This window comes from Cryptomeria japonica, chromosome 5 (assembly GCF_030272615.1).
Source record: "Cryptomeria japonica chromosome 5, Sugi_1.0, whole genome shotgun sequence".
NCBI classification, from domain to species: domain Eukaryota; kingdom Viridiplantae; phylum Streptophyta; class Pinopsida; order Cupressales; family Cupressaceae; genus Cryptomeria; species Cryptomeria japonica.
The window spans coordinates 519,243,867-519,265,543 of NC_081409.1; the positions used below are offsets into that span (position 1 = coordinate 519,243,867).

A 21,677-nucleotide genomic window follows, 5' to 3' on the forward strand; every position below is an offset into this window, starting at 1 on the left:
AGAGAGAGAGAGAGAGGACATTCCATTGTCTTTTGTTTTATAATATATTAGCAGGTGAACAGGTTAGATGTTTTTCGAGCCATGTTTGAAGGGGATCTGATGGTTCAAAAGAAAGGAGTGATTGTGATCAAGGAGGTGGGAAATTAGATTATTATGTTCGAAGTGGTATATAACGAGATGGGTAAACATAATATAGTGATGAAAGAGGTGGGAGGAGAAAGTATTGTGTTTCAAGTGCAGGTTTCATGGAGAATGAAAGAGTAGTTCAGTGATAGTGGAGGAGGAAGGAGGAGAAAGCTTGAAAGTGTTTTTGAATTTTCTCTACACAAGAAAAGTGGGTGATAATGAATTTTTTGCCAATAAACAACTTGTGAGGCTTGTAGCCAATTTTAAGATAAAGAAGTTGTTTACCAAGATGAATTTGTGTATGGATAAGGTATGGAGAAAGGGAGAGAGGGAGAGCATGTTGGTTTGTTATTTTTGTAAGCATTATTGCTATTGCTTTTTATATTGTAATAATGGTTCATCTTGCCACCTAAGGACACCATATGACCCCTTAGGATATCATATGCTCCTAAAGGGTCATGTGGTGTGCTAAGGGGTCACATGATGTCATTAGGTGTTATGTGGGGTTCTAAGGGAGAGAGGGAGAGAGAGAGAGAGGGGGGGATGGGAAAGTAAGGGAGATAAAGGGGGTAGTGAGGGAGAGAAGAAGAGAGAGAGAGAGAGAGAGGGGGGGAGCATGATGGTTTGTTATTCTTGTAAGCAGTATTGGTATTGTTTTTTATATTGTAATAATGGTTCATCTTGCCGCCTTATGACACTGCATGTAGTGTTATGTGGGGTCCTAACGGAGGGAGGGAGAGAGAGAGAGAGAGAGAGAGAGAGAGAGAGAGAGAGAGAGAGAGAGAGAGAGAGAGATCTTAGGACATGACATGACCCCTTTGAGCACCACATTAGAGTTATATGGTGTCGTTAGGTGTCATATTGTGTCTTATGAGCCCTTAGAATACTATATGGTGTCGTTGTGGGTCGTATGGTGTCTTTAGGGGTCATATGGTATCTTTGTTGGCCATTTAGTGGAATTGATAATGTGTTGCATTGATGTTTTGTCATTGATGCCAACACTAGCTATTTGGATACTTTACCGACACCCTTCTGGTCCCAGTAGGTTGAGTGGTTTCTGGTTGATTTGGATCCGGCATGATCCGACAGGCTCCGATATAGTTTGGTTATGGAATTGGCTTAATCATGATACAAATGTTCATATTCAGTAAGTTGGTTTTGGTTTGGTGATCAGATGCTATCCAGTTTGCTTAGAAGCTTGGTTTCTAGTTCTGACAAGGGTTTCACTGGCAGAGCTTTTGATGAAGATCTTTGATGAATTGCATAAGTGGTGTTGGTGCAACTTCTGGTGGAGTTTCGAGATGCTGTTGATGATCATGTTCGAGACTTGGCAGATGGAGATCATTGCTGTAGCGTGTGGACCTATATTGGGTCTCGGTTGATCTAGGTTATGGACCGACTTTAATGTAACGTGTGGATTGGACCTCTCTATGCGTTTCCAAGATGTCTTATGTGTTGGATATTATTTGTTTGATCTAAGACCAACATGGTTTGTAATTATGTAATTGGTTTATTGTCTAGTGGTCGACCTAATTGTTTATGGTTGAGGGTTTGTATATATAGATGTAAGATCTCATTGTAGATCATATATGGTTATGGGAAATGAATGTAATGTGCGAATAATGTAATATCATTTAGGCATGGGATTTGGTCGATCATTGGGGATCGAATTGGGTTTATGTAAGAGGATTTAGTCCTCCGGTATTGAGCTTAACCAGAACTGTACTCAGGCATAAGAGATGCTATCTTTTGCAGTTCAACACTTCTCCAGATTGTAGTCTAGATTTCTATGTAGTCAGTGAGGCTCCTTTTGTAATGAGCAATGAGCTCTAGGATGTTGGCCTTCCTGCAAGTGTAGGCCCCTCAATTGTAATTCACATACTACAGAAGTATTATCTGATTGTGGGTAGGCTTCCCACCGTGGTTTTTCCCTTTATCGGGTTTTCCATGTATAAATATTGGTGTCATGTGGATGGTATTTATTATATGATTATTGTTTATGCTTAGTTGGTTATTCTGGTATTAATGTTTTGGGTTCCAGTATTAAAGTTTTAATTGATAATGGTTTCGGTAATCTATGACAACTGATTCACCCCCCCCTCTCAGTTGTCTTTCGGTTATTTGAACTGTCTAACAATTTTATGACCCCTTAGGACACCATATGACCCCTTAGGTATCGTTAGGGGTCATATTGTGCTCTATGACCCCTTACGACACCATAAGGTGTCGTTATGAGACGTATGTTGTCCTTAGGGGTCATATGGTATCCTGTGACCCCTTAGGTGTCGTTATGGGTCATATTGTGTTCTAAGGGGTCATATAGTATCGTATGAACCCTTAGGACACCATATGATCCCTTAGGTGTTGTTAGAGGTCATATTGTGTCCTAAGGGGTCATACAGTGTCCTATGACCCCTTAGGACACTCTATGACCCCTTAGGTGTTGTTATGGGTCATAATGTGTCCTTAGGGGTGATATTGTGTCGTACGACCCCTTAAGACACCATATGACCCCTTATGGGTCGTATGGTGTTCTAAGGGGTCATATGGTGTCTTATGACCCCTTAGGACACCATATGACCCCTTAGGTGTCAAATTTTGTAAGTAGTATTGGCACTGCTTTTTATATTGTAATAATGGTTCATCTTGCCACCTCAGGACACCGTATGACCCCTTAGGACATCATATGCTCCTAAAGGGTCAGAGAGAGAGAGAGAGAGAGAGAGAGAGAGAGAGAGAGAGAGAGAGAGAGAGAGAGAGAGAGAGAGAGAGAGAGAGAGAGGAATAAAAAAGGGAGGGAGGAAGAGATGTCACATGATGTTGTTAGGGGTCACGTGGGGTCCAAATTGAGCCACACATGTGTTACAATGCCATATGACCCCTTCAGATATCATACATAGTCTGAAGGGGTCATATGACATCATTGGGGGTCATGTAGGGTCATAATAGGGCTGCACATGTGTTAGAACATCATATGACCCCTTAGGACATCATATGGTCTTAAGGGGTCATATGTTTGCTAAGGGACCTTACCCAATGTCATTAGGTGTTATGTGGGGTCCAGAGAGAGAGAGAGAGAGAGAGAGAGAGCACAATAAGATATCAAAAGACAATATATATCAATATACATGTACATGTACATACACATATACATATACTACACATAAAATATCAAAAGATAATACACATACATACATATTATATATATTATACTTGTATATATTATAAACATACATATATGTATACATACGTCATACACATATTATATACATATACATACATATTACATGCATACACATGTGTGTGTGTGTGCGTGTGTGTATATTATATATAAATATATACATTCAATATCTACATATATACATATCATACATCTACATATATGTATGCACACACACACACACACACACACATTAATTTCTTTATGTTAGAGTATCACAAGCAGAACCACGTAAGCGATATTTTCTCCTTAGAACCACGTAAGTGGTGCTTATTCAAAAGAAACCCCACACGTGGTTCTTATTCAAAAGGAGCCTCGTACACGGTTCTTATTCAAAAGAAACCCCGTATGCGCTCTTGTCTGTTTAGGCTTGGATGACAAAGCTGCAGTTTGGAAGTTTGATTTCCCTCCATTTCCCTCCTTTTTGACATGTTTTGTTTTATGAACTGGGTTTCTCGACTTTGTCATCATTAGGTTTACACTTCATCAAGTGGGTATTTCAAAATTGCCACCATATTTTCACCCATCTTCTAAGCTTTCTAACCATTTTTTTTTTAAAAATTTGAACAACAATAACATATTATTATCGAATTTCTTTTACCAGTGTCTTAATAGTTCTCAGAGACATATGTGTACCATTTTTTTAATAACTTTTGATTTACTTATCCAAATTTTAAAAAAATTATATATTATTGTAGTGCACTTGATTCTTTACATTTTTTGTTTTTTGCATTTTCGATTGTTTTGGTGCAAGTAATGCTTCGCGCACAAACATGTACTTGATTTTCAAGATGTGCTCGATTGGAAAAATCATAAAAAAAAAATAGTCAATAAAAAATTACAAAAAACTACACAACTTCTAGTGCCCACTCTTAACTATCTTTCTACCAAAGGATTTGTCAAAATACTAAATCTAACTATGACTTTTTTGATGTGCACGTCAGACACTATGTTATGTTTTTCAGAAAAAATCAGGGTCTTTTTTTTGTGTGCGAAGGATTTGACCCCCTTAATATTATCCAATTTTGAAAAAAATTAGTAGTTTGGAAACCAGATTCAGAGTACTACAATCTTTGTTCTTTGAGTATCTTCATATCTTGAGTGGATGACTGTGAACTTTCTCCTCCAAGCTCAGGTTTACCTGATTTCAGAAAAAAAGTGTCTACTTATACCCCCTTTTTGCACACCATCTTGGTGCACTTACCCTCCAATGGCCACATAACATTGTTAATAGATGTGTCTTAGGTGACTCATGTGGGAAGTTATCCACACTTCCAATTTGATAGTATAATCAAATTCTAATTATGTGTTTAGTACTCCTTATTCGAGTTCATATCCATCTTGGATAAGATATCCTTGCACATGTTAGGAGGGATGAAGTGTTATTTTATGCCATTATGGATTGTCACCTTTATCCAAGCCTAGAGATAGATGTGTGGATGCATCACATGTTTGCTTTGTTGCTTATCCATATTAATGACATAGATAGCCAAGTAATTTGCTACACACTAGCTTCTTTCTATATGTGTTGGGTGGTTATGGTGCTTGGTGAATCAATCAATATCCATACGAGTATGCTATTTATCTTTCAATTTGTTAATCTTATTTCGTAAATTGAAATGATAATAACAATTAACTCTCCTTTTATCTCCATATTATTAACTTCAAATTGTTGATACATTTGAAGCCCAAGAACCAACACTTGCATCTTTGTGTTATTATTTGAAGGTTTAAACTTGCAAGCACATTGGAATAACAAGGACACAAAGCCACGATCACAATAGCCTCATTGAGATTTGATTTTTGGTTGGAAACAACAACAATGCCACAACTTAACTGTCACACTATGGGATGAACCCCAAATAATTATTTTATTATTATTTATTTATTTAGGAGTTAAATTTATTTATTTATTTTTTGATCGGTAATGTTGTGATTATTTTTATTTATTAAGAACGCTTTTAACTGGAGCTATGAACCAATGGGGCTCACAATGGGGGACCCCCCTCCCCAAGGGATTACATGATGAGGTATTAACACCTCCTCGATGATATGAATGCCACACTTACATATTTTTTTTTGTTATATCTATCTCCCCTTACCACTCCAAACGCCTTACCTCTCCAAACATCTCCTTATCACTCCATTACAATTCTCCTTTGCCGCTCCTTAAACTGGCAGGGGGGCATTATGATCAACTAGCAGGTGGGCATCATGATCTTGGCAGGGCACTGCAAACACGAAGAGACATCAACGCCTCAAGTCACGGGAGCAACGTGGACACCAATCATAGGAGGAGACCAGGTCAGCCGTCAAATACCGCTACAACATGAAAACTGTGGTATGAACACCACCAAGAGAAAGTGTATCTGCACAAGACAAAGGGACTTGAACACGGGACTGCCCTCTCAACAGGGCTCATGACAACCGTCACGCTGCGGGGTCATCCCCCTAAGAGTTAAATTTATTACCTGAAAGGTATGAACAACAATTATATGACATATATTTAAAAAAGAAAAAGCATGTAAAAAATAATTCTTCAAATAAAAATAAAATGAATAATGTAAATAAAATATTTTTTAAATAAGCTTAAAGTAAAACAACTCTAAAACAATTAAGATAATTTTTTTTTTTTAGTTAAAGTCATATATTTATATTAAAACTAAATAAAAGATTACAAAAAGATATAGATACAAAATGTGTTGCAAAACCTCATCCCAACAACAACATAGATATAACAATTATATGAATTGGAAAGTTCGATAGAAAGATTGATTAACCCATAGACATTAAAATATATTCTATTCTATTCTATCTTATATATAATTCACCCCTCCCCTTATTTTATCATTAATTTGATCTAAATAGAGGTTCCTTAATGAAATCACTCAATTGTCACTTTAAATAGTAGAAATCATGAATTCAATATTGACTAATCACAATGTATGATGAGGGTCCCATTGCATACTACCAAAAAGATTATAAAGAAGGTCATGTTGTGAAAGAGCTAAATTCTTGATTGCTAGATTAATGGCTGAATCATCTTCTAAGGATAGAAAAAATAAAAATAATAAAAATTAAATAAATAATAAATAATAAATAATAAATAATAAAAAATAAAATGCTTTACTTTGTTTCCCAAACCTCTTGCACGACTGCATTGTGTGATGAATGCAATAATGTAAGAGAACCATAAAGAAGGGGTTCGAAAAATGGTTAAACCTCTGGTTCCTGGTGTGAAAGCTGAGACGATGCAGGGAGCTGGAGTTGGGGTTGATGTGATGGCGAGTGCAATCGTAGAGAGCATAAGAAACATTCCATTGGAGGCGGTGCCTGCACTCGTCGACGCTATTCTTCTCTCAAATGGACTACACTCTTCTTCACATCTTCTTAATCACCTCATTCAAGCTTTTCCACACTTTCTCAAGGTACTTAGTACTGTTCACCCATCCTCCAAGATTTCAACGTAGTCTAATTGGTTTAAAGTACATCACAATCTGCTGTAATATTTCAAATCCAAGTTACTCCTTACTGTAAAATATTCTGCACCATAGTCTGTGCAAAATGGTTCCTAGTCTGTAAGTGTTATTCATTCACGTATTGCTGATTATGCCCAAAGTATGTAAAATATATATTTTCGGTTAATGTAATCGACTTCTCTGTATTGGGTTTGGAACGTTATTTTACATAAGGTAAGAAGCCAACCACCTGTTCGTAACTCCTTGGATATGATTCATTCCGAATCCCACCTTATATCAGTGAGACTTTTTAATGTTGGGACCTGCAATGCCTTTTCTATAAATGCTCCACTTCCTGCCAAACCATAGGCCAATGTAATTTTCCATTTATCATCTAGGACTGGAACTTATGAACGCCCGACGACCATGCTAGTCTGGTGTGCTCTGCCATTTGAGTTACAGGTTCCTTCGTGGTTCAGGGCGTGGCTTGTCGTTCTTTCATTACCTGAAAGACAATGTGGGCAAAATCGTAGAATTGGTGATATTATAAATATTTTGTGTTGGCTTATCCAATGGAATGAGAACCTGTATGCGAATTAAAATCTATGGAGTGGTGCCATAGAGGCAGCGGCGGAGAATAACTTAAACAAAGTAAAGAAATGGTTTCAGAGGGCAACCTGAGCGGCCAGATTATCAGCCTCACGAAACTCTGGTGCAGTGTCCTGCTCAAATGGTTTCCTTTATCCTTTATAGGCAAATTGATTATGTTTATATATAAGACTTTGGAAATATGAGAATCTGGAAAAAAAAAGCACGAGATTACTGGGGTAGATTTCTTACGAGACGATGGGAAATGGGGATTTGTGGGAAATAGTATTGTGGAAATGACTGAAACTTCAACAAACTCTCGAAAATGTGATCAGAATTTTCAGTAACTTCTCCAAGCAGGACCGAGGCTTCTGAAATTTACAATTTTAGGACACTCCTTTGAATGAGTGGGAACTCCCTGAGACATTTTCTGAAGATGCCTCCCTTTTCGACAGTCCTGGGATGGAAAAACATTCTAAATGTTAGACGCATTTTTTCAGGCTACTGGAAACGTTTTCCAGGACATAGAGTATTACCTCCTTCTGCATCACTTAGCAAGATGAAGATTCTGGCCTGCTTTTTTCTTGGCCTTACAAGGACTCTCTTGATCTAACAAACCATCAATAATATTCATCTGTATGCTTCCCAGCTATTTGCCTCTCATGATACCCTCAAAGTTTTGTTGGCATGTATCATTGTAAGAGTGTAGAGGAGTGCCCTCTACAAAATGCTGCAACAAAAATAAAATTCTATGCTACCTTTCATTCAACACGGCTCTACTCTTGAACTATGAAACTTGTGTATTAGTATAACTTGAAGCCACATTCCTTTTGCAAAATTGGATTTCAAGAAGAAATGCTGTCAGTGATAGAGATCTTCAGCAGCAGACAAACTACATCCTTGTGGTTCTATGAACTGAAAATGTTGAGAGATTTCAGTAGTAGTGCCATGGTGGAATTATTAGCTAAAAAGTAGAATTATTCAAATTCCAATAGCAACAGAAGAAACTAAACTTCATCAAAATGATCTGATTCACTTTAGATGTTGTGAGATCCAGATTGCATGAGCATTACATAGGCATATCACTTGATCATCTAGAGCATTGCATCAAAATCTGCATTCATATGGACATATACACAGGCATTTGCATTTTGCTCAGCATGTCTTCAAATTTATTCATACACCATTGAATGGGTATATAGGGCTTGGCTGCCAATAAGACAAGATGTGAATTCCCCCTTTTGATAACAGGCTCTAGCAATGCTTTTAAGCACCACTGAGTCTAGATGTATAGAGATGAACAAATTTATGAGGACCAAGAACACTAGGGTCAAGACTACCCAATTTCTAGTATGTTGGGGCTTGATTGATCCGGATTTGATTGTTGATTTTTCAAGTGAATCACAGTACACATGTCACAACAGAACATTCATTGTTGCATGTAAAGCTAAGCACCTTTTCTCTCTTTGTCGATTTTAATATTACTTTCAGTGATTTACATAGAACTAGCTCATTTATCGAGGTCATTTATGCGATTAATTTATTAATTAATTGATAAACTTAGATATTTGAATAGGGCAAGATTTTTTCCCTTTTCAAATTCAAACCCTAGATATAGAAAGTGAGCTAAGTATGATAAATTGGCTGAAATGAATGAACTGTGACTATAAATAAACATGTGCTGAAAATAGAAATGATACTTCAATTGCTGCAACGTTGCACTTAAGAGATAGAAATTGGAATTTGGAACTGAATTTGAAGTCAAAGGCGTGAGATAGTTGGAAACTAAGAGTTTGTGATCGATAGATACAATTGCATCATTGTATTTGAAGTCAAAGTTGCAAGACGAGTTGAAGTTGAGAGTTTGAGATGCACTCAAGGTCAAAGGGTCCAATTAAGAATTATCCAACCATGCAGCCAAAACCACTTTCTCACTTAATGTCCATTAAAATTTAGTATAAGAAAACAAATCACTTGTGCGGATCAACACTGCTTTATTGTTCAAGCAAGGCAGAACAAGTTCTAGGCATTAACCTTTGAATAACAGCTAGATCACAATGACCTTACTCAATTTATTTCTACCTCTGGTTTGCTCTTTTGGTTTGGCTTTCTTGGTTTGTTTGGTCTGTATTGGTCTGTATTGGTCTCTATCCTTAAATCATATTGCACTTCTCCTATATAGCATGAGCCACGCTTCTAGAATAAGCTGATAATGATTATTGGGCCCAAATTAAATGTTTCTTCCAACAGTTTACCTTGGGAATTGGCACATCACCCTAGCATAGCATGCGGGCTTATCAGTAATGTGTGTTATGCCAAATTAAATGCGGTTCAATATATAACCTCTTTTGGGATCTATAATGATGTAGGTAATGTTATGTGCATTGTGAATAATAGAGAGTCACTGGTAAAAATACTTCATTCATTAACTAAGCAAAAAATTACAATATATAGAATTTACAAAAACACTGTAGCTATTAAATAAGTTACCTACTTCTAACTACCTGCTACTGTAGACATTATTGACCATTAACAGTAAAGAAATATTATTTTACCTTAATGGTCAATCTATCAAAAACACCAAGTTGCCCCCTGAATTTTACAAACTTATCTGGGCTCAAAGACTTGGTGAGAATATCTATAGTTTGATCTGCTGTTGGAATATACTGCAATTGAACTGATCCGTCTTCTACCATCTTGCGGATGTAGTGACAATGAAGCTCGACATGCTTGGTATGTTCATGGAAGACTGGATTTTTGGCCAGTTTGAGCACCCCTTGATTATTAGTATACAAGGGAGAAGGACCTGCTTGCGGCATCTGCATGTTAGAAAGCATCCTTCGGAGCCAAACTGCCTCACATGCGGCCTTGATTGTTCCCCGGTATTCAGGTTCGGTTGAGGAAAGAGCCACGACCTGTTGCTTATTGCTGCTCTAAGTGATGGCACTAGTAACCAAACCGAATACGTACCTAGAAGTGGATTTTCTGTCATCCACTGATCCTGCCCAATCTGAGTTAGTATAACCAATCAGCTTTGGATCGTTGCACTTGCCATACATAATGCCATAGTCTAAAGTGCCTTTCACATATTGCAGCACTCTCTTCGTTGCAATCCAATGATCAACTTTTGGGGCTGTCATGAAGTGAGAGATGTAGCTGACAGCAAAACAGATGTTAGGTCTAGTGGCAGTGAGGTAGATGAGGCTTCCTACTAGTTGCCTGAATTCGGTCTCATCTATTGCAGGTGAATCGGACTTGGCTGATAACTTCAGCCCTTTCTCCATAGGTGTGGAAGCAGGTTTACAATCCTGCATTCGAAACTTGTCAAGCAAACTGTGGGCATACTTGGATTGTGAAATAAAGATACTATCATCAGTCTGCCACACTTCAACACCTAAGCAATAATGGAGAAGCCTCAAATTTGTCATGTCAAAAGCTTGGCACAAGTCCTGTTTGATGGCTGTAATCAAATGTGCTGAATTGCCAATAATGATCAAGTCATCCACGTAGACAACAAGAAATAGGATATCATCACCAGAGAGTTTGACATACAGATTAGTGTCAGAGGGACTGCACTGAAAACCATGTTCAACCAAATATTGATCAATCTTAAAGTACCAAGCCCGAGGGGCTTGCTTCAGGCCATAGAGGGCTTTTACCAATCTGCAAACCTGATGTTCTTTACCAGGAACCTTGAAGCTAGGAGGTTGAGTCATATAAACTTCTTCTTGCAACTCACCGTTGAGAAATGCACTTTTAACATCCATTTGGTGAAGTTTCCATCCAAACTGAGCTTCAATGGCGAGAAGAAGACAAATTGTGCTCATCTTGGTAGTAGGAGCAAAAGTCTCCACGTAGTCGATGCCCTCCCGCTGCGTAAAACCCCGAGCAACCAATCTAGCCTCGTACTTATCCAAAGTACCATCTGCATGATACTTCACTTTTAAAACCCATTTACAGCTGATAGGTTTCTTCCCAGGAGGCAAATCAGAAGGAACCCAAGTGTTATTCTTCAGAAGACTATGGTATTTTGTCTCTATAGCCTTTTCCCACTCAGGAATGCCTTTAGCCTCGGAATACGTCTGGAGCTCATGGATGCTGTGGATGTTGGCCATAAGTGTGAAGTTGACTGTATTCTATTGCTTTCTCTTTCGACGAATTGATCTATCCTCAAGAAGCTCATCATCATGAAGATCTTCTATAGTCTTGGTCCACCATTTAGGCTTGAGAGTAGAAGTACCAACATCTGGCATTGGAGGAATAACATCCGCTGGAGTTTCCGGAGCAAAGTCATCTGGATGCGAATCTTGTGAAAAATCAGGTGGTGCTGGATTGGTAGATTCCTCATCTTCAGAGTCAGAATGCTCTGAAGCCCTCCCATCATGGGAACCAAGAGGAAGACGAACACCAACATTAGAAGTCTTCATAGACTGAGTCGCAGGACTAGGAGTAGTAGATGGCATAAATGGACCAGTAGTCTCATCAACCACAACATCACGACTGAAAATGAGACGATCGGTCTCCACATCGATCAACCTGTAGGCCTTGTGGTTGTTGCTGTAACCAGTAAACATAATTGTTTGGCTCTTTGAATCCAGCATAGCATGCTTGGCATCTGGAATCCATACATGAGCAGTAGAACCGAAGACTTTCAGATGGCCCACTTTAGGCTTGCGTCCTGACCAGGCTTCTTCAAGAGTCTTCTTAACGACATGTGTAGGCGACTGATTTAGGAGGTAGACTGCAATGTAAACTGCTTCAGCCCAGTATTTCTTAGGAACATTTCTATGCTCTATCATAGAATGAGCCATTTTAGTAATGGTGTGATTCCTACATGCAACTACGCCATTTTGTTGAGGGGTGTATGGTGTGGTGAGTTGGCGCTTAATGCCATGTGTAGCACAAAATGTAGAGAAGTCATTGGAACAAAACTCCCCCCCATTATCTGACCTTAGAGTGACAATCTGAGAACCGGATTCTTTCTCAACTAAGGCCTTAAACTGCTGAAATATACTGAACACATTTGATTTATTTTTCAGAAAATACACCCACATTTTACGACTGAAATCGTCAACAAATAACAAGAAGTACTTGCAACCAGTAACGGATGGAGTGTTCATTGGCCCACATACATCAGCGTGGACCAACTGAAGGACCTTGGAGGCTTGCCAAGAATCACCATTCGAGAATGGTGTCCGATGCTGCTTCCCAGCTTGACAAGCTCCACATACTCCATGATTTTGAGGTTGAATCTCAGGTAGTCCAGCAACGAAACCCTCCCGAGATAACTGAGAGAGATAGTGCACATTTAAGTGCCCATAACACTGATGCCAAAGTATTATGATGGATGTACTCCTAGCAACTAAAGCGTGCTCCTGAGAATTGCCGGAATCAACAAGTCTATACAAACCATGATCCTCAAGTCCCATAGCGATTGTAGTACGAGTCTCCCTATCAACAATGCTGCAGATGGATGAGCTGAAGACAACATCTAATTGAGGAGAATGCCTCATGATCTGATTGACGGAGAGGAGATTATGTTCCATGCCTAGAACATAGTAGACATCAAGAAAAATTAAATTTCTACCTCCTTAATGAATCTGTACAGTGCCCTTACCAGCAACTGTGTACTCTTCTCCTCCTCCAAAGATTACTGAATTCGAGAATGGTTCAAATTTTGTGAACCAATCTCGACGATGAGTAAAATGCCGCGAAGCCCCTGAATCGATATACCAGGCATAAGAGTGTACTGTATTTGCTGTTCTCTTGGACATAAAAGCATAGAAGGCAGATTCTTTTTGCTCAGAGTGTTCTGCAACATTTGCCTTTTGTTGAGACCCTCCCCGCTTCTTTTGTTTAGAAGCCAATCGAATTCAACACTCAGCCTTCATGTGACCAAACTTATGACAATAATTGCATTGAACGTTCTTCTTCTTCTTGCTGTCCTGAGAAGAACTAGAGCCTTTCGGCTGAGAAGGTTGAGCCTTCCCTTTGTTCTTAGCAGAAGATTTGGCAGAGAACGCTTGTTCTGTGGAGGTGGAACTGAAATTGCTTCCAAACTGCTGGCACCACTGATCTTGCTGTAAAAGCTTGTTACAAAGATCAAAAAACTTCAAATTGACGTTAGTGGAAGTGATATTGAGTGTTTCGATGAAATGCTCATAAGATTTGGGCAAAATTTTCAGAGTGATGATGACCATGTCCTCTTCCTCCATTGTGCGACCAATCACCTCAAGTTGGTCACGAATGTCCTTGATCTTTGTCAAGTGATCCTGCAGAGTAATCGAAAAGAGCATGTTCTTCAGAAAGAATGCTAGACTCTTGTCAGAGGTTTCATGGAGACTCTTCAAATGATCCCATATCTCCTTCGTGGTTTTGTCGGACGGTACTTGAGGTAGCTGCTCATCGGTGATAGAGAGTTTGATGAGCATGACAGCTTCGTGGTTGCGCTCATCCGATTTGTCCTCATCTTTTCTGGCAGTGGTTGGACGTTGAGATGTGCCTAAAATGCATCAAGACATCGGTACTAAAAAATTGTTAACATACACTGCTTCCAGGTGTTGTAGTTGCGACCGTTGAACTTCTGGTTGCTTTCGAGCATTATATTTGTTAGAGATGCCATCACGTACCTTGAGGTCGAATTGGTGTAGGCACAAATTCCAAGGCACAAAAAACAAGAGATGAAAGCAAGTTCTGCAAGTTGGAATCTGAGGCAGAAATTGAAACCCTAGCACGGTTTTCGAGGTAGAAAATTTTCCGGAAGACCCAAAACATTCTGACAACAACCCAGTTGAGGTTTCGAAAAACCCACCAAGAATTTGCACTCCGTTTTTGAATCGAACTAAAACCCAAAGAGTTATAGTGAAAACCCTAGTTGCAGAAAAAAGAACCCAAATAGCAGTTTTCTTAGTCGCTGAAAAACAAAGGGTTAAATAGAAACCCTAGTCGGCTTAACCAATCTGCAGTAAATAGACAAAATAAAACCTCGTTGTTGGATGCAGAAAATTTTTAAATAGGCGCGAAAAATAATACAGAGGGTAAATACCCTAGTCGCAAACCAGAAACTGAAAAATCCGTAGAAAACCCTTCCAGGAAATGACGTCGCCACAAACCCGGATCGCAGAAAAATGAAGATTAAAAACGCTTGCAGAAAACCCGCGATTTTGCAAACAAATCGTGCGATTTACAAAACCGCCGCTACCAGAAAAAACAAACAAAAACATAGACCCACAAAAAAGGAAAACCTAGATCACGAATGATCACGCGTAGGAAGACGTGATTTTGAACAGAAAAGAACACGCGATCGCGAAAAAACTAGACATGAAAGGAAATCGTGGGCAGAAAATAAATTCTGTCGCAGGTCGCGGGTTTTTTTTTTGTTGCAATTTTGAACATGCGGGCTGAGATGCGAAAATGGGAGGTCGCGACAGAGAACAACGTGAGTTTTTTTTTTCACAAAAATTGCGCAAAAAACAAATCCGCGGGTTAGACGAACACACAGACGCAATTTCGGGGTTTGCAGCAAAATTCGCGTCGAAAAATGATGCGATAAAAAAAACCTTATGGGCACGTTTTTTCCAGACAAGAAACGGACGTGGGTAGGAAGAAAAAAATCCCTCAAGGTAGACCCACAAAAAACAGACATAGCCTAGAAACCCTAGACGGTTTTTTTTAGGAAAACAGGAATAATTTTGAGAAATTAACCTAATGCTTTGATACCATGTGAATAATAGAGATTCACTGGTAAAAATACTTCATTCATTAACTGAGGAAAAAATTACAATAGATAGAAGTTACAAAAACACTGTAGCTATTAAATAAGTTACTTACTTCTAACTATTTGCTACTGTAGACATTATTGACCATTAACAGTAAAGAAATATTATTCTAACACGTTATATACTGCTGCAAATTTTAAATACTTTCAACATTGATTAAACAAGCTACCTTTATATCGTAAATATTTGTTACAGGTCTTAATTAGCTTTCTTGGGTGAATAATACATGTGTCACGACAAAGAATACATAGATATCGAATGGAAGCTTTTAGATACACGAAACAATCCATGATTCCAACTACAACCAGTAACAATAAATTGTGGAGATTTGTGGTGTCTTTGATGATTCAATTGTGCCTGTAGTTGCAGTTTGTGAAGTCCTTAGCCTTGGAAGCATTAGTGCTGTGATACATGTTGCTTCCAACTTGATTTATTTCAACATAATACTCTTAGCCTTTAGGAATTTAACCAAAATATCTACAAAACAAACAGAATTTTAAAAGAAAATGTTTTTGGTTGACACAAGATTTGCTCATACACCCCAAATGTTCCCTACATCAGACACCTTGGGTAATTGAAAAGTGAGCTCTCACACTTTAGTGTGAAAGAATGAGCTATAGTAAACTAGCTGATTAACCTCTGCCCTTGATATCCAAGTGTAATCCTCAAGTGGTTTATCTTTCCACTTCACGAAGTATTCTTCTTACAGTCTATTCCTTGTACTTTCCTCGATCTTGTAATTAAGTATATTTTGAAATTCTTCAATCTTCTGAGTAGGTATCTACACTTCCAACATCATTACTTGTTTAGGAATTTCCAAATTTTCTTCACGATACTAGTAAAGATCAACAGTGCTAAACTTTGGTGAAATACCAAGTTTTTCAAGCAGTTCTACTTAATATTCATTTGTAGAATCAAATTTCTTAAGAATTCTAGAAGGTCTAAACTTCATCTTCAACTTATTGCATGTACCCTGCGGAAATCTCTCCTTTCTCAAATAAACCATTACTTCTTCCCCTACTTCATACTCCCTATTTCTTTATCTTTGATCAATATTTTATTTGTATTTTTGATTAACCTTCTCAAACTGTCTTCTAACTTTATGATGTATTTTAGATATATGTTTTGCATAATCTTCAACTACAACACTTTTTCTGTGATCTATGGCAAGATCCCTCAGTGTTGAAACCTTTCTAGGATTTTGTCCATAAACAATCTTAAAAGGTGTCTTTCCAATACTTTTATTCCCATTGAGTTATCATATATGAATTTGGCTTGTTTTAGATATATGTTTTGCATAATCTTCAACTACAACACTTTTTCTGTGATCTATGGCAAGATCCCTCAGTGTTGAAACCTTTCTAGGATTTTGTCCATAAACAATCTTAAAAGGTGTCTTTCCAATACTTTTATTCCCATTGAGTTATCATATATGAATTTGGCTTGTTTTCCTATCCTTTCACCTGATAAATATCTCAGCAAATTTCCTAAACATCAATTTACAACTTCTTTTGTCCATCTGTTTGAGGGTGATATGCTGATCTGAATCTCAGGTCTATATTCATTTTATACCAAAAAGTTTGCCAAAAGTGTCGAAATTTCACATCCTAATTTGAAAAAATGCTTTTAGATAATCCATGTAGCCTCACAATTTATTTGAAAAACAAATCAGCTACATATATCACATCATTAGTTCTCTTACAAGCAAAGAAATACTGTGTAGCCAAGACATAGAATTCAGAATACAAATTTGGAAGGCGTAAAAATGGGGACATTGTGGTCCGCCCCTTCCCAAAGATTGCTTGCCCTCAAGCAATCTGCATCTGTATACTAGACCCACTGCTATTTGCACCTTTATGCCGATTTGAATACCAGGATCCCATATCAATCTCAGAGATATGGCCCCACCAATCTGTTGCACCACTTTGACATAACTGTCATCAATCTGTAGCAAACTGGGAAGCATTCCATCTATCATGAAAATCCCTGGATCCCAAGCCATCACGTTCTCACACCAACGGAAAGTGGAGGGAGAGATATATCTAACCATGTCACCAATGTCAAATGTCCGTCTAAATCTAAATTGCCCATGGGCGTGGAAAAAGATCATCCTAAGTGCATAACCAGTCAGGCCACTCCACCATATGTTGCTGTTATACATTTGAACAACATCTACCCAACAGAGAAGCTCACTCCAAATGAAGCAACAAGTACCTCTAAGGACAAAGGATAATGGGAACTCATCAGTATGCCATTCCTACAAGGAAAGGTTGATACAAACCTCTCCAACTCCTCCAATCAGTTGCTGTCCGCAAAAAAACAATCTGAAATCTCTGTGGTTGGCAGAACAAAACAACTGTCTAATACCAATTTATGAACCACAACCCAATGAATTAGGGTCGAGATGCTTCTCTTTATGCATATCTCATCCCATGAAAACGAATCAGCTCCATACTCTGATAATGCATAATGAGGGAATAGTGTATCAATGGCCTCTCCAAGAGTGTCTACATGCTCAGACACTGCCGAATCAACAGTCCCACCATCCATGTACACCCTTTTATAGGCTGGTCCAAAAAAAGTATGCTCTACCAAGTGAGCCTCTCAAAGATTGAACTGCTTAATCTCTCCATGAATATCCAAGGGCTCAATCAAATCTTAATCACTTATGTCTCCTTATACATGTGTAGGTATAACACTAGTGGCTGGTCCACCAGGTGTGTGCTCAACTATCTCTTCCGTATCTATATCCACCAGGTGTGTGCTCGATTGGCTCTCCCTCAAAGGTGACTCTTGATCTCCATGATGCAGGCTATGTGTATACTCAGTAATTTCAGAATCATACCTGTCCTCAAGCCGGTGCAAATCTGAAAGCTCTTCGTGCTTGACCATCATAAGGGGTTCTCCCCTCAAACCACGAGTACCTTTCTCATCCTCAGGTGCAATGGCAACCATAGAAGACTGGATTTCTGCAATGGATGATGATGATTGAGCCAAACTCAATTCTTCACAGAGCTCATCAATCTGAATTTCTGATTCTTGAAGGGCCTTCTGAGTGCTCTCCAAAGAATCCTGGAAACCTCAAGCTCATTGGTAAGCTAATCTACCTCCTCTTCTTTCCCTTTCAGTGCATCAAAATAGATCTCACCAAGCACGAAAAGGTGATCTCTATTGGAAAGTAGTTGGTCTTCATTACCACTAACGCTTCTCTTAAGTGCCTGTAAATCTAAAAGGGAAAGGTCACCACCAAGGTCCATATGTATCCTTGAAGACCCCCAACGACATTTTTCCATTAACTTATGGGTGTCATCAAAATGTTTAATGGCTGCAATAATTTGGTCTTCATTTACCTTCAACTGTCTTGCCAAATGATAGGACTCTTGAGGCCTATCAACCTCATACAAATTTTCTGATTTATGATCAGTATCATGCAACACTAAATCAGATTTGTTTTCGAGGTTAATATCAACACCATCAATGCTATTAATGGCATCCTCCATGCTCAATTGTGTAGGTGAAGTTAGAACAGCACTATGGTCAAAAGTAGATCCATCTCAAATAGGATCCTCGTCATATGTAGGGACCATCTCACCCGGACTAACATAAGCATCAACACTCACATAAGATGTGGAGCCATCATCATTGGCTGATTGGAAAACATCTCCATATATGGTATCAATATGCCCATCATATGCACTAGTATGATCAACCTCGTAGGATAGCTCTACCTCCAAGCTTCCTATCAATAAACTCGTGCAATCATTACCTGAATTAACATCTTTCCCATGACTGAAAATTGCACTTTCAAGTGTAGATTGCTCCTCAGATGTGACTGCAATAGATTACTGATTTTCTGATCTGGCAACTTCCGTGACGGCATCTCCTTCAATCTTCATGTACTCTTCATCTATAGCTTCAGTATGTGACTCTTGTACGCCCTTGTCCTCATAGGGCTGAAGTGAACTTGTGGCTTTGTTTTGTTTAGAGCTTAGAGTCCAATCTTCCATGCATGTTGACTGATTTTTATCTTCTCCAAGATCACTTGTAAGATGCAAGTCACAAACAAGTGCGTCTTCTTCCTTCACTAACCCTTCTTCATGGGTAACTTCTGATTTTTCTTTCATTAATATTTTGATTTACTTTACCAGGCCCATTTTACCAGGTCTCAAGGTTACAACAAAACTTAAGAAATCATCAAACGAAACTTGTTTTTCGAACCCCTCAGGCATGATTTAGTACTCTTCATAGAGTTCGATAGCTTCCTCTTCATAACTTCTCTTGATCTGATCTTCAACCCTGCTAAAACCCATTGTTGTACCTCTGAATTTTATTGAATTTCCCAACAAGATGGCAGGAAAACTCTTCTTTGATACCACTGATATGTCCCACCCCAGTTTGCCAATAAAATTTCTACACTTCTAACCACTCAGCTATGTAGGAATTTTACCAAACAGTTGGCCTGCATTTACTTCTGAAGAATATTAATCTAGCTGCTAACTGTAATTTTGTCAAATAGTTTGCTTGCAATTCCCTTTGAAGAGTTTTTTGGTTATTATAGTTTGTCCAATGGTTTGAAGCTTATTTACATTATGAAATCATTTCAATATTCATAGAAAACTAAGACATTCATCAAATACTTGCCATTCATTTCATTTGATTGAAACTAACCAATGGAAAATTAATAAATATCTGCTCATAGACTTTCACAAGTTGTGCCAATGTTGTCAAACCCATGTCCAAGCCAAATAGTAGCAACAGCAATAAGATATCAGTCTATATGTTTTTCAGACTTGATCCCACTCCTTAAATCACACTAACCAATCAGTTCCCACAATAAGAACAGTGTTGATTCTTGGAAATCAAGCAACTAATCTGCAGATAACAAGTTAATGAACCACACCCAAGTGCAGGGAGCTGAAGGCACAACAACAATGGCAATCTGAAACTTAACTCCATACGCAGAAAATGTAAATTAGACCAGGTTTGGCAGCCAAACCCTAGCTGGTTGAAGCTCCAAAATGATGTAAAGCCTGCAAATATGCTCAATAATGAACCCTGGGTGGATTCACCTCTCAAAGATGGATTTTGGGTATCTGTTCAAAACCACTGAGGAACTCCAAGGGTTTCTGTCCTCAGATTTCCAGCAAATGAAGCTAGAGCTCCCAACTTCTCAAAGAGAAAATAAATTAACCAAGTATATCTTAAATGAGCGCCCAAGTTCCTTTTTATAATGCTTTCATCCCAATGCCCTAATTAGGGTTTGCACATTTTAAATTAAAAGTGACTTTTAATATTATATAATAGCCATGTCTCCCAAAGCACCATTAAAAGATACTTTATAAAATAACTTTTATAAAGTCACTTTATTACCTTTATAAAATAACTGTATAAAGTCACTTTATTATATTAAATAACGTAAAGTTAAATATTTAATTAAACTTAATTATTCAAATGATATTTAATATAATATCCATACAATTCTAGTCGCAATGACACTATCAACTTCTTCAATAACTGGCTATCCAAAAATAGCCATGATACCCACTGATCATCCAGTGACTTACTATAAATAGTAAGTATGAACAAAAGTGACCATAAAGAGCTTTGGAAGGTACACACAAAACTTGCTGACTGGAGTTGTTGCATGTTGAAGCTGGAAGGAGACTGAACTATGACTAGCTGCTGGAAATAGCTGTTACTATAAATAGTAACTGCTAAAAATAGTAAGTCAGCCCAGATTCCCAACTGACCAAATGGTTTTGAAATTGACACTTACTAAAAATAGTAAGTCTCGGACCAGTTGCCCAAAATCACCCTAGAAAGTGTCAGACAACTCCAAAACATTCTTTGAGAAACTAGAAATCTCCAGGAACAGGCCAACCCTATCAGAATTGGAAGGCATAAAAATGGGGACATTACACTATTAGATTTACCACTTTTATGTTTTAACAAAAATGATTATCTTTGCAAAAATACAGCCCATCAGACATGTCTAGGAATCAACTTATTTTGACAGTTCAAGTATTGGAATGCTTGATGGTTCGTATACAAAACAAATTCCTTTCCTAATAAATACTGTCTCCATATCTTCAAAGCTTGAACAATGGCATACAACTCTTAATCATAAACTGAAATTTCCTTTCTAGGATCATTGAATTCTTCACTAAAATAAGCAATAGGTCTGTCTTCTTGTTTTTTTATATTCCCACTTGCATCACAGTCAACCTGAAACAAGTTATCAAAATTTGGCAAAGCTGGCACAGGTTGCTCAATAACCTTTTTCTTCAATAATTCAAAACTTTTATCTGCCGCAACAGTCCATTGAAACCCCTTTTTATCACTCATAACATTAGTAATGGATGCTCATATTCCATTTTTAGTAAAAAATTAATTAATCCATAAAAATATCTAACATCATAAATACTTGTGTCAACCATTCAGTAATAGCTGTAACTTTCATAGGATCCATTTTCAATACATTAGTAGAAATAACAAAACCTTAAAATC

The 21,677-nt window shown here is 38.0% G+C and overlaps 1 protein-coding gene across 7 annotated transcripts in view; it reads left to right on the forward strand.

The window, feature by feature from the left end:
* The first annotated feature begins 6,498 nt into the window (after positions 1–6,498).
* Positions 6,499–21,677, forward strand: part of LOC131067769 (uncharacterized) — a 290,039-nt gene continuing 274,860 nt past the window's right edge. For all 7 annotated transcript variants that reach the window (XM_058002912.1, XM_058002916.1, XM_058002917.1 and 4 more), the window contains exon 1: positions 6,499–6,774. In XM_058002912.1, the coding sequence (XP_057858895.1) occupies positions 6,559–6,774 (216 nt within the window). In that variant the 5' untranslated portion in view covers positions 6,499–6,558. The remainder of the gene's footprint in view (positions 6,775–21,677) is intronic.